Source organism: Cynocephalus volans, chromosome 6 (assembly GCF_027409185.1).
Source record: "Cynocephalus volans isolate mCynVol1 chromosome 6, mCynVol1.pri, whole genome shotgun sequence".
Taxonomy (NCBI): Eukaryota; Metazoa; Chordata; class Mammalia; order Dermoptera; family Cynocephalidae; genus Cynocephalus; species Cynocephalus volans.
The window spans coordinates 85441319-85455314 of NC_084465.1; the positions used below are offsets into that span (position 1 = coordinate 85441319).

Here is a 13996-nt window from a genome sequence, read left to right on the forward strand (position 1 = left end):
AGACCCTCTTAAGATCGGAGGCCATGACTATAAAATGAGACTAACCATCCTTAGGCTCCTTAACAAACCACCCCTTCCATCAACCTTTAAAATCTGACCAAACAAGAGAGTAGAACATGGCCAGTGATGACTGAAGAGAGGAAGCACAGATCTTGTGAGCTTGCTAAAAACTTTTTAGTTCTAGTAGTATTTTACAGATTCTTTGAAATTTTCTATGTATGTAACTATGTCATTTACAAAGAGATGGCTTTATTTTTTCTTCCCAATCTGTATTCTTTTTATTTCTTTTTCTTGCCTTATTGGACTGGCTAGTGTGAAAAAAAAGTGATAAAAGAAGTTACATTAGCCTTGTTCCCAGTTTTAATGAGAAAGCATCCAGTCATTCACTATTACATATTATATAAGGTATAGGTTTTATGCAAAGTTTTATCAGGTTGAGGAAGTTCCCTTATATCCCTAGTTCTCTAAGAAATTTTTTTTATCATAAATGGATAAATTTCTTCAAATGCTCTTCTGCATCTGTGGAATTTATCCTATAGTTTTTCCTTTAGTCTGGTAATGGTAAATTACATTGATTGATTTTTGAATGTTGAACCATTCTTGTATTCCTAGGATAAACTCCCCTGTTTCATGATGTATTGTTTTTATATATTGCTGGGTTCCATTCACTAACATCTGCTGGGAAAGATTTTTGTGTCTAGACTCACGAGTCACTGGTCTGTTCTTTTCCTTCTCTGAACTTTGTTATAATGCTGATCTCATAAGATGAGTTTTGAAGCAGTCAGTCCTCTTCAACTTTCTGGAAGAGATTATATAGAAATGGTATAATTTCTTCTTTAAACGTTTGTTTAAATTTGCCAGTGAACCCAGATAGGCCCACAGTGAACCCTACCTTGTTTGGAGGATTTTAACTACAAATTTAATTACTTATATAGATATAGGACTATTCAGATTCTTCTTGAGGGACCATAGTTTATATCTTTCAAGGAATTTGTTCATTCTATCTCGGTTCTCAAATTTATGAACATAAAGTTGCTCATAACATTACTTATTGGCTTTGAAATATAAGTCTGGAGTGATATTACCTCTTTCATTCTTGATATTGGTAATTTATGTCTTTTTTTTTTTTTTTTTGGACCACCTGGTGAGATTTATCACTTTTATTGTTTATTTTTCCCCCAAAGAGCCAACTTTTTGTTTCATTCATTTTCTATTTTTCCTCTCATTTACATTGATTTTTGTTATTATTCATTCTTTCCTTCCTTCTGCTTGTGTTAGGTTTAAGTTGTTCTTCTTTGGCTGTCTTTCTGAGATGGAAGCCCAGATAATAGATTTAAAATATTTATTCTTTCCTAACATAAGCATTAAAAGCTATAGATTTCTCTCTAAGCACTGCTTTAGCTGCATTCCATAATTTTGGAGAGCTGTCTTAATATATATTCTATAAAATATAGTTTCTAATTTCCTTCAGAACTTCCTCCTTCACCCACTTATTTAGAAGTGGGCTAATTTCCAAACAGTTGGAGATTCTGCAAATATCTTTTTATTACTAATTTCTCATTTAATTCTATTTTGGTCAGAGAATATATTTTTATAATTTCAATTCTTCCAAACATGTTTGGATGTATCAGCCAGAATATGATTTATCCTGGTGAATGTACCATGTACACTCGAAAATAATATGTCACTTTATAAATGTCACTTAGGTCAAGTTGGTTGATAGTGTTGTTCAGGTCCTCTAGATCCTTACTGACTTTTTTATTCACTCCTTCCACTAATTGCTGAAAGAGGAATGAAGTGTCCAGCTAATCATGGATTTGCCTATTTCTCCTTGTAGTTCTGTTTTTCCTTCATGTATTTTAAAATTTCATTATGTTCATATATATTTAGGATTGTTGTGTCTTCTTGGAAAGTTGGCCTTATTATCAATAAGTAATACTTCCCTTTATTCATGGTAACATTTCTTATCCTGAAGTCTATTTTCCTTAACAGCATCATAGTCACTACAGCTTTCCTTTGACTAGTGTTTTATAGGATATCTTCTTTCATTCTTTTACTTTTAATCCATATATGTCTTTATATTTGAAGTGGGTTCTTGAATCAAGCATATAACTAGGTCTTGCTTTTTTTCCCCTAATCCAGTCTGACCTCTTTTAATTAGTGTTTTTAGACCATTTATTCAGTGTAATTATTCACTGGTTGAATTTATATCAATCATCATTTTATTATTTGCTTTCTCTGTCTCCTGTTTTATGTTCTTCTGCTCTCCATTTCCTGACTTATTTTTGTATTATTTGAATTTTTTATTGTTTAATTTTATTTTTGGCTGATCTCTGTATTTTTACGTTGTTGCTCTAGATTTACAATGTGCATACCTAACCTTTCACAGTCTACTTAAGAGTTAATATTTTACCACTTCAAGTAGTAGGAATCTTAAAGCTATATATGCCACTTTACCCTTCCCAAATTATCTTTTGTTATAATGTCATATGTATTACATCTACAAACATTGGAAAGCCCACCAGATATTATGTTTGCTCTCAATAATCATACATATGTTAAAGAAATTAAAAGAAAAAAATGCCTTTGTTCTTCACCCAGATATTTATTATTTATGTTGCTTTTCCTTTATTCCTGAAGTTCCAACTTTTCCTCTGGTATCATTTCCATTCAACCTGAAAAACGACCTCTAACATTTCTTTTAGAAAAGGTCAGCTAGCAAGGAATTCTTAGTTTTTCTTCATCTGAGAATGTCTATTTCACACCCATTCCTGAAGAGTATTTTCACTGTACAAAATTTTGGGTTGACAGCTCTTCTCTTTCCACACTTGAAAGATTTTGTTCCACTGTCTTCTGGCATCCATGGTTTCTGATGCAAAACCTCTAGCCATTTGAATCATTACTCCTTTTACAAGTGATCTGTCATTTTATTCTAGCTACTGTCAAGATTTCTTTTACACTTTTTTTTTTTTTTTTTTTAGCTGTTCATGAAGTATTTAGGAGTGTGTTTGAGTTTATCCTGTTTGGGGCTCACCAAACCTCTTGAGGCTGTAGATTTCTCTCTCACTAAATTTAGGAAGCTTTTGGTCATTACTTCTTTAGATACTTTTTCTGTGCCAGTCTCTTCTTCTGTTCCTGGGTTGCCAACATGTGTCAGACTTTATGATACCAGCCACCAAGTCCTGGAGACTGTTCATTTTTTTCAATATTTTTTTCTCTTTGTCCTTCACATTAAATAGTTTATATTGATCTATTTTCAGGTTACCTCCATTTTGCCACTGAGCCCATCCAACAAATTTTTAATACAGGTATTAGATTTCATTTGGTTCTTTATTTTTTTCTACTTCTTGACTAAGATCTTCTCTTTGCTATTCTTTTAAAATATGTTTACCTGTACTAGTGGAGTATAGTTAAAATAGCTGTTGTCAAGTCTTTAATAATTCTGATATTCGGGTCCTCTCAGGGTTGACATCTGTTGCTTATCTTCTTCCTGGCTATTTTCTGTCCAGTAATTTTGGATTGTAGCCTGGCCATTTTGAGCATAATACTGTGTAGATTCAGTGGCTTCAATTTCAGTTCCATTTCCAAAGCCTTTTCTATGCTACTTGGGGTCTATCCCACAGATGTACAGTTCAGGAGTATGATGTATGGTTCTGTACGGTTCACACATAACATTAACAGATCCCTTTCTCTCTCCTCTCCAGGATTCCCCTACACTCTCCCACTTGCAGGGGCTCTTTTTTCCAGTTCTTCTGACCAAAAGACACAGGTTTTCTCATTGTCTTTTAGCTGCCTGCACTGCTACAACTACACAGAGTTCTGAAACTGGGACATGGCTGCAAGAAAAAAGTTGAATAAAGACAAGGATTTCTCCACTACCACCACCATACTCTTTAAACCACAGGGGTCCATTTTCCTGAGTCTTCTTGCCAGAAAGATGGGCTTCCTATTGGAGATTTTTATACCTCTGCCACCACTGCCCCCTTGCTCTATAACTGGGGCCTGCTCTTGGAGGAAAGCTACAAGATAAAAGAAACAAGAAAAGGGGAAAACTCATACCTATGTAGGTCACTTCTCCAAGGTGACACTTCTTCCCATAATCTGCCTTGTTAACTTTTAACATAATCCCTTTTGTTAACTTTTCAGAGGCTGCAGGTAGTTATTTTTTGGATTTCATTTAGAGGTTTTAGTGGCAATCAATAGAAGGGATAGGCTGTAGCAGACTATCTCCACCTTGGCCCGAACCTGAAGCCCCATCAATATATTATTCAGAAGACTTTCCAATGGAACTTTCAGAAGGAGAGAACAGAATTGTGGTTACTAGAAGCAGGAAAGGAAGAGCAGGAGGGTGATAGGGAGAGGCTAGTTAATGGAAACAAAATATCTAGTTAGGAAAAATGAGTTCTATTGATATATAGTCAAGCTAGGCATCTATAATAATTAACATTAATTTACTGTTATCAGATGGCTAGAAGAGATTGAATGTCCTCAACACAAAGAAATGATTACATTTTATAATGATGAATACGTTAATTATCCTGATTTGATCATCACACATTATACACAGGTATTGATATTCAACTCTATCTCATAAGTATGTATAATCCATAACATTTCAATTAAAAAAAAAAAAAGACTCTTCAATGGAATTCATCATTAATCATCTTGCCATATTTAACTTCTCACAAATAAGAGGCCAAAAAGTCAAGGTTATCAGGAAAAAAAAACTAAGGGTAGACAAACTAAAAATATGAGTCCCTTAGTACTCTTCTTGAATGTAATAAGACAGTAAAAACGTATAAATACAAAAGGTAGGAATAACCTATAATAAAAACTAAAGTAATCTTCCATACCAGGGTAGAGTTATATATTCCATACTGTAATTACCTATTTTCAACAAATTTAGAAACATACAGCACAAAGTATTTTCATTTCTCAGAAGATATTCTAATCTTTACCACTGCTTCAGGACCTTCATGATAAGCTCCTATGTACACTGAAGGCACATCTCTTCCTACCTTGGTATTTGTATAAATCAACCTCATCCCCTTTCAATCCATAAAGGCCTCATATTATTTACATATCTTCACACCCCTCATAGAGCCAAGCACCGTACTTTACACAAAGCTGAAGATCAGTAAATGTCTGTTGAATGATTCACTCGGCAGAGTGTTGGTGACAAATAATTGTCTTTTCCTAAACCTTCTGCTCCCTGCCCCTTTTCCTCACCTAAAAATTAAGAAGAGCACATTCAGTTATCCTGGAAATCCCTTCTGAATACAAATGCTTATGAAGCTAAATTTATGGAATTTTCAGAAGTGTCACCCAAGTGGTGATAGGTACCACACTTAGTAAAATCTTCTTTATGTCATGGTGATGTAAGTCAGATCGGGATAGGACTCAGTGAGAGGGAGCTTGGGGGCATCAGCAGCGGGCAGGTGTCCAGGAGGTAGATCAGCCAGGCAGGACCACCAGGCATTGATCAAGACGAGAGGCAGACCTAACTCACACCAGCCCCAGGCTCCAACAGCAGACACCAGCAGAATATCAGGACCAGTTATACATCAGGGGTCACCATGGAGCTGGCCACCCATCCACTAGGCAAGATGAGTGAGGATAAGAGAGTGTCCACTCTGACACCAGTCTCTCATGTCATCCTCTGCCGAGGCACCCACAACACTCATCATGTACCCAGAAACTTTCTTGTTGAGCGGGGAGAGACACAGAGAGACTAAGCTCTTGTAACAAAATATGCTAAACAGTTAACTAAAGGGACTTTTAAAATTACTAATATTAAAATAATTTTGCTGGATAAGACTGAAGTTGTGGGGCTTCTTTTCCTTCTTTCTGGCTACCCAGCAGAATAGAGGCTTGTGTAGACAACAAACACCAGATCACATAGAGAGAAACAAAGAAGCTACACTTTTCTTTACATATCTGAGTGTAGCATGAGTTAAATTTTTAGCAACCCTTTACAAGTCTTTAAATAACAGCATAAATGTTAACTGCTCTGTAACTAAAAGGATATAGTTTTATGTATTCAAGGTTCATAGACTGCCTATTCAGAGCCCTACCACTCCCACCCCTGGCAAGCTGGGAGCTGCGGCAGTGACAGGTGAATTGAAATAGTCAAGCTTCCTCACAGCCTAAGTTCTCAAACAAGCTATTGTTCAAGAGAAACATCTTTCTAATCCTGAAGGAATTATTAGGCTGCTTTTCCCTACACTGTTACTTCATCATTCCTTACCGAGTTTCCGTCTCCCCACCCAAAATAAAAAAGAAGTTAGAGAAAAGTACAGTCTGGGTAAATTGATTTGGCTTTCAGTCTGAATGAGATACTACGAATGTTCTTTATTCCCTACAGATAGTACCCTTGACAACCGATTCACTCACTTCTTTTGAATTATCTATTCAGCATGGGTATAAAATTTATTTTGTACAGAACAGGAATTTTGTTTCCTCAAAGTAGCCTAGAAACCTGCAGCAGCTTGATCTCCCCTCCTGCTTTCAGCATTCTTTTTTAAATGAGAAAATCCCCTTTACACAGAGACATTAAGTGGCTTCCTTGCATTATTTTAAAGACACTTAGAAGATGGCAAATTAGAGGGACCTAACATAGAACCACACAGGCAGATTGAATGTCAAAAAGGTTATTAAAAGGACCACAGGATTGGGTTTTCAGCTCATGAAGGGACAACATAAGAATCAAAAAGGACTTCAGAGAGCTTTTCAGTAGAATGGATAAAAATGAAACAATATAGGACTAAGAATGACATCAAAAAATTAAAATTTTATTTTTATGTTTTTTTTGAACAAACAGTGAGAGTGGTAAGTTAAAGCAAGATTAACATAAACCAGAGAACATCGTGGAAGTTTTCTGGTCACAGTAAGACTTGGGCTCCCCCTTGAGGGTTGGGTAGAATTTGACTGGACAAGAATAAAGGGCAGAGGAAAGAGCACGAGCATCACACTGGCATGGAGGAGTAAACGGGTGTGGGCTGGGGGCTAACAAAAAGGACTGCCCGTTAGAGCAGGAGTTATGATGGGATTGTATGCACGGACCATAGGCAGAATTGTGACGATGCAACTGAAAGAGGACAATGTCCCTGGGCACCTCTTCTCTGACTGAAGTTCATTCTATGTCTGGATAATCCAAAACTTGGCTGTTCAAAATTTGTTCCAAATGTTCCAAAAACATCCTACCATAGCACTGAATGTGGCCTATGACTCTAGTATTGAAATATATATATATATTTTTTTTTTTTTCCTCTCTCTCTCTCTCCAAAAGAGACTTGCAGTGGTTCAGTAATTTTATCTTTTTATATTCAGTACTTGTAATAAGAGAAAGACAGTTACATAGTTCCACAGCAATCAGTTACACTCCCAAATGCACATATTCACACCAACAAAAAAACTTGCTAATAAACATGGCACACTACAGTCATTCTCAACTCCAGATCCTGACATTTGTGTTCACAGTGGTCAGTGTGACAAAAAACTGGCAAGTAATCTGGAAATAACATTAGGACCCAAATTTTAAGAACATTTTCATTTTTAGAAACAATAAATCCAGGAGTTCTCCATACAACAAGGTCATCTCACCCAGTGGCATTCCAATTTGCTTTCTGAGTGGGGGAGAAGGAGGCAGAATTAAAACATGAGGACTGCTGGCGAGTGTATTTCTGCAGTCTTTATGCCCTGTTAATGGGGGGTATGGCCATGGGATTATGCACACCTCCATTTGTGTGCAGAACAGGAAATGGTTGAGAAGAGCTGCCAGAGAACGCCTGTCCCACAAAGTCAAAACAAGTCACAGCCACCTCTAGCTTAAAAGCTTGCCACTCCTTCTTAGAAAGCTTATTAAAGTTTATTGAAATGCTTCTCGACTTTTCTCAGGACACTTCTGACCTATATTAAGAGCATATTACAAAACAGAATATTTCCTGTACTCAAACTAATTAATTTTTGAATTTCATATTACCATCTCAAGGCCCTTTACAAACAGTGGTGGTGGGAAATCCATAACCATTTCAGAGCTCAATCTAACACTTTTATAGCTTCTGTTTATAATTTCTCAGAAGGGGATGCTAGAATGACCCTGGTAACTTCTGAGAACATACTACAGCAAGTGGCAAAAGCATGGGCTTTAGAGCTAGACAGACATTGGTTCAAACACTAAGACTACACGTGTGTGAGCACGGTTACCTGATATCTGTGCCTCAGCTTCCCACTTATAAAATAGGAATGAAATAATAGTACCTGTCTTACAGAATTCTTCTGAAAATGACATAATAAATACAGAGCATTTAACACAGTGCCTGACATAAAATATATTCTCTACAATCAATCTTTCTTTTAATAGTCTCATGAATATTCTAAACTTATTCCTTTTCCCAAAAACAGTCTATTAACTGTTCAGTATTAATTGTCATTTAACTAGCAAGAGTAACTTATCTTTCTTATGGTCATACAGGTGTTTCTCTCTGAACCTACTTTCTCACCTATGAAATGAGGACTATACCACTTGCCCTGCTACTATCACAGTACTGAAAAACACAACAATAAGGGAAAGCATTCTGAAAACGGAAGTATTCTACATATGTAAGAGTTTTTAACTGAAACTTTAATCTGTAACTTGTAATTCTGAAATAAGCTTGTCACTATCACCATGGATAAACAAAGGCATGTCAGAATCACATCATGACTCAAGTCCTATTCCTAAGCTCCTCTAATTAATTTTAATATATTTTAATCACATGGTGATTCAGTGTCTTCATGTGATAATGATTCATGTGTTTTAATTTGCCAAATGTTGCTTCTAGATTATTTTCAGAAATGTCTACTGAGCTATTTCTTAGGAAAGTCACGACTTGGATAGTGGATAAGATGTGAGCTATTATTTTATTCCAACTTAAGCCCAATCCTATGTTGGTTCCTAATTTAGATCATCTACTCCTACAGCACTGATCAGTTAGAAGCAGCATGGTACCACTGGTGAGGCAGCAACTGCTGGGATTTGAATACCAGTTCAGTCATTTATTAGCTGGATTTAATTTTTAGCAATTTATTTTACCTTTCAGAATTGGGATCTGATACATGGGAATAGTACCCTGACCTCCTCAACCAGATTGTGATCTTAAAGAGCAGAGCACAGTCCCTGGACACTGCTAAACATTCTCTAAATAAGAATAACCTAACAACGGCACAGGATAGCACCTACTTACAGTTCGCAGATGCCAGCTCTCGCAGGAGTGAGGGGCACAAGCTGCAGCAGGAGTCTGACACCATTCTGCCATTCTTCTCCTCTCTCAAATTCACAGTACAAGTAGCTGCATTCATCAGACGAAAACTGGTAGAAAACGTAAGTATCTTGAAAGTATAGATGCTGGTCCACTGTTTGAAACAGAAAAAGCATGAATCAATTTTTTTAAGTGTATTATTTAGAGAGTCATAAATCAAATAATAAATTGAATGCCCTAATAATTATTAGGGAGAAGCTAGGGGTAAGACTGTGATTATACATTATACATTCTAAGCTCGTTCATGTTCACAATCCCACTGAACTGAAGAGGACTTACTGACTAGTCTATTTTTATTATTTGAAGCTTTGGCCAGCATATTCACATGATTTTATAATTTTTCTCCTTCAGAGACAGTGCAGATGAAATCAATTGCAATTCAAAGTGGGTAGGGAGAAATTTGTTTTAGAATCCCAAAGTAAACCAATGTATAATTACTTTAGTGGTACATAAATACAACACGATGGCAGGTTTTGGAAAAGTGGTTCTCAACGGGGGTGACTGTGTTCCCCAGAGGACACATGGCGATGTCTAGAAACATTTTTGGTTGTACCAACTGGAGGGATACTAGTGACATCTGGAGGGTAGAAAAAAGGAATGTTGCTAAAAATCCTGTAACGTACAGGACAGCTCCCCCACAACAAAAAATTATCCAACCCAAAATTTCAATACTACCAAAGCTGGGAAACTGTTTTAAAGGAATCTGGCACTGGAGACTTTTCTATAAAACATTAACACAAGATGTTTTGCTAACTGGTAGCCTGAAACTAGTAAGACAGCTAATAATTCTTCCATTCCTCAAAGGTAGTTAACTGATTTACTAAATAAGAGTATTAGGTGCTAGGTATTATTGACTGTCTAAGAAGATTATACCCATGTCTCCATCTGTACCATTCTTTCACAGTGTGACCAGGGGTATGCTCTCAGTATTTATTGCCTATAGAAAAAAAGTCATTCTCAGTAACCAACCAGCACCTGAGAGATAGAGCTAAATAAAGAATGAAGATTGCTTGGCTTCTAATCCTTCAATTCCCTGGGCTCAGCTAAGAAAAGAGATATCCACCATCTATTTTAGTTTCTACTTAACATCTATTTTCTGTTCTGTTTAAACAGCTCATTTTCATAGGTCATATCTCTAAGTGTTCGTGATTACTTAGTCAATTAAAATGGCATACACATCCCACTCATAAAATCAGTTTCTTTTCTTTTTTTTTCCCCCTGACCGGTAAGGGGATAGCAACCCTCGGCACGGTGTGTTCTGCACCACACTCAGTCAGTGAGCGCACCGGCCATCCCTATATGGGATCCGAACCTGCAGCCTCAGTGCTACCAGCACCGCACTCTCCTGAGTGAGCCACGGGCCCGGCCCCATAAAATCAGTTTCTGATGATTACTCTAAGTACAGGAAGGTAAATTACACATTTAGAGGAACTAAAGATGTCACTGATGTAAAAAGTTTGTGAGCAACATTTTGCATAAAAAAGGGAGTGAGATTTTTGCAGGTATTAGTCTATGAATCAACATGTACCTAATTATTTTTACAAAAAAATGTGAGAGAAATAAGTGAATGAAAAGATGACCTGTCACTTTTACTTAGAAAATAAGAGAGATATGCAAATATTTACCTTCAAAAACAATTTCCATCCAAATTTAACATCATCTAGAAAATCAAGTACTATATTTTGGTAGAATAGTTTGATAAAATAATGACACTGTGCCTTCAAAACATTTAATACTAACCTGATGACATAATTCCCATGTCCAGTAGCAGCTGCCAGACTCCTATGGCCATAGATCTGCACTGGACAAAAGGACAGTGCTCTAGAAGCCAGTCGACCAGTTCTGACCCAACGCAGCTTCTCCTGGACAAAAGCAAAGCCATTTTCAGTATTTGCCAAAAAACAGTTATTTAATATCATTCCTTTCACGTGCTTGCTTTTTCAAACAAGCAACCCAAAAATAAATGACATATACCTCTTATTCATCTTTCATAGTAAATCTCAAATAATAGCACTTCCTTAGGGAAACTGAAGAGTCAAATTCTCTTATACTTTTTCTTCAAGTCACCTAAAATTTAATAATATCTTCTTCCAAACGAATAATATCTGCTTCTCCCGGTAGAAAATAATTTTCAGGAGAACAAGGACTTTGTGTAACTCACTATTAATCCCCCAAAATTACAACTGTCCATGATACACAGTAAATTCTCAAAATATATTTGTTTGCTAAATGAAGGAATGAATTAAGCAGCCCTAGATATAAAGATAATGCTTCTGCCTTGGTAAGCCACATACCTTAAGTTGGTGGTGATACGCTTTGGTTCAACCATTTATAGATTTTTATCTAGTCCCTTTGAGAATAAAATAATTCCAAGAGGATTAGACAAAATTGGGGATACAGTCAGTGGTATAGAGTTTTGTTTACTACCCTTCAAACAAAGATTAAACCCTAAAATTTGTCTCAAAGAACAATAAATTTGATGGTTAATCTTTTTAATAATCTAAGCAATCTAGTTAAGCAGCCTCAATCATGAACATATTTGTGTTTTGGATTTCACCAACCACACACACACAAAATAATCTCTAATCTATCTTACAACACACAACTATATACAAAAAATGCCATAATCTAGGTATTACAAGCACTATCTTCTTCATGCCTCCTTTTCCATCTGTATCAGACTCAAATAACAGAAAGAAAGCTTTCTGAAATATGTTTTTTCATTTGCGGAAATTTCATTGAATTCCACTCTTCCTTATATTAAAAGGTTATCAAAATGTTTTAAAAGATTATGTGATGGCTAACATTTATTTGTATTCCTACAATAGAAAGACATTGCCTCTTTTGCTATCTCCTGTGACTGGCAAAGTCACAGATACCCTGGAATCACATCATAACCAACAAAATGAAGAACTGCCATGAGGTGCTACATTTTCTGGGGTAGAGAATACAGTAGTGAACTTTTCTGCTGAGGTATTTCATCAAATATTCTAGCTTTTAATAAAGCACTTTTTTTGGTAAAGTGTCACTATTTGAAAGATACTCTAAGGCAAGTAAGCCAATTTCAGACATGCTCAGTTGCAGCAGGTTAGCATTAAGACTACAGAAAGCTTAAAAGTCCACTTATATGGATGTTTTTGAAACAAAATGAGAAAACAGATGGCAACAAAACAGGCAATTAGACCAGAGTCAATACTAACTTCTAATTCTATAGGACACCTTTCATGTAAAAGGTTCAAAGTGTTAATTAACTAATTAATTCCTCAGCACCTCTGTCAATTAGCCAGCATCTTCAGGCTTTGAAAGCACTTTTATCCCCACAGATTAAATACTGTACCATTTTAATTCATGTTCTCAAAACAATTTAGTGCCTTAACCTATTCTGAGTGACTGACATCACCTGGAATACAGAAGCACGCACTAAAACACTTACTAAACAAACTGCCAAAATCACTAGATGTATACATCTATTAAAAAAAAAAAAGTGGCTAGATGGATACATCTGCTTGTTTGTTCACAGGTGATAGGGAAGAAGTTTCTTAGACAGGCGTTTCTCAAAATTGTGTTTAGGAGTCACCAGGAGGATCTTATGAAAGTATGGATTATGGGTGGGACCTACGATTCCTCATTCCTAACAGGCTCTTAGGTGATGTTGGTGATCAAAAAACCCAATCCCCCAGCTCTTCCTTCTCATAGGGAAGAGGGCTGAGTCAATATGCTAGAACAGTGTTGCCATGACAACATTAATTAATAACTGGGCCCCACCCTCACAGCAAGCTACTGTTTCAGTTACATCATCTTTCTACCCCTTCCCCTAACTTTATCAAGTTATGTTTGGAATGTCTTTCAGTGATCCATCTGCACCAGGGGAAACAACATCGAGGGTGAGGACAAACGCTATCTTTAACATCACCAAAGCAAACAAAATGAGGTGAGTTGCCTCTCCATTCAACTCCGAGTCTCCTGACTTGTAACCAGGTCTGCAACGATACGATTAAAATACCTAAATCCACAGGACTTGGGGGAGAGCAGGGAGGAAGAAAACAGACAGGGTTGGAAGGGAGCAATCTGAACACTGACAGCAGTTCCTACCGGCAACGTATTTTCAGTCTTGTACTCAATCCAGAAACTGTTCCAAGTACATGTAGTACATCTAACCACTGTTGCAGTACTAGGTAGGAACACTGTGAAATGGAGGTGATTAGCTACAAAGCCCATGTGATTGCTATAACAAGACATAAATTTTACCAATTTGTGCAGTTGAAAATTTGGTTTTTCTTGGCTTCTTTCTGTCTCCAGTTACACTTTTAGCAATTAATTCATGGCAGTGCAAGCAGTAATCTCAAATATAAACGGGGTGGTGGTATTTAGTGAGACTTATTTATGCAAAAGAAATGAAGTCTCGGCAACCAGTGTAATTCTTCCTATGGTACAAAAGGAATAGAAAATATTTTGAAGTTTTGAAAGTGAATTCTCATGTGGTATGTGGGAAACACTTTATCTCAATATACTACTTGACAAATGAAAACGATCTGTTGTAGGCAATCATACTAGCACTTCGTCTTTAAACCCAGAACATTAACCAGTCCTTAAATTACCAAAGAAAAGTGGTCCTGTGGGCTGGCTGGTTAGCTCAGTTGGTTACAGCATGGTGCTGATAACACCAAGGTCCAGAGTTTGATCCCTGTACCAGCCAG

The 13996-nt window shown here is 36.6% G+C and overlaps 1 protein-coding gene across 2 annotated transcripts in view; it reads right to left on the reverse strand.

Annotated features, from left to right (window-relative positions):
* The window catches only part of RAPGEF5 (Rap guanine nucleotide exchange factor 5), a 219429-nt gene that overhangs the window by 162706 nt on the left and 42727 nt on the right, over positions 1–13996 (reverse strand). For both annotated transcript variants that reach the window (XM_063099133.1, XM_063099132.1), the window contains exons 4-5: positions 11040–11161; positions 9225–9393 (exon numbers count right to left, since the gene is read on the reverse strand). In XM_063099133.1, coding sequence (XP_062955203.1) covers positions 9225–9393; positions 11040–11161 — 291 coding nt within the window. The remainder of the gene's footprint in view (positions 1–9224; positions 9394–11039; positions 11162–13996) is intronic.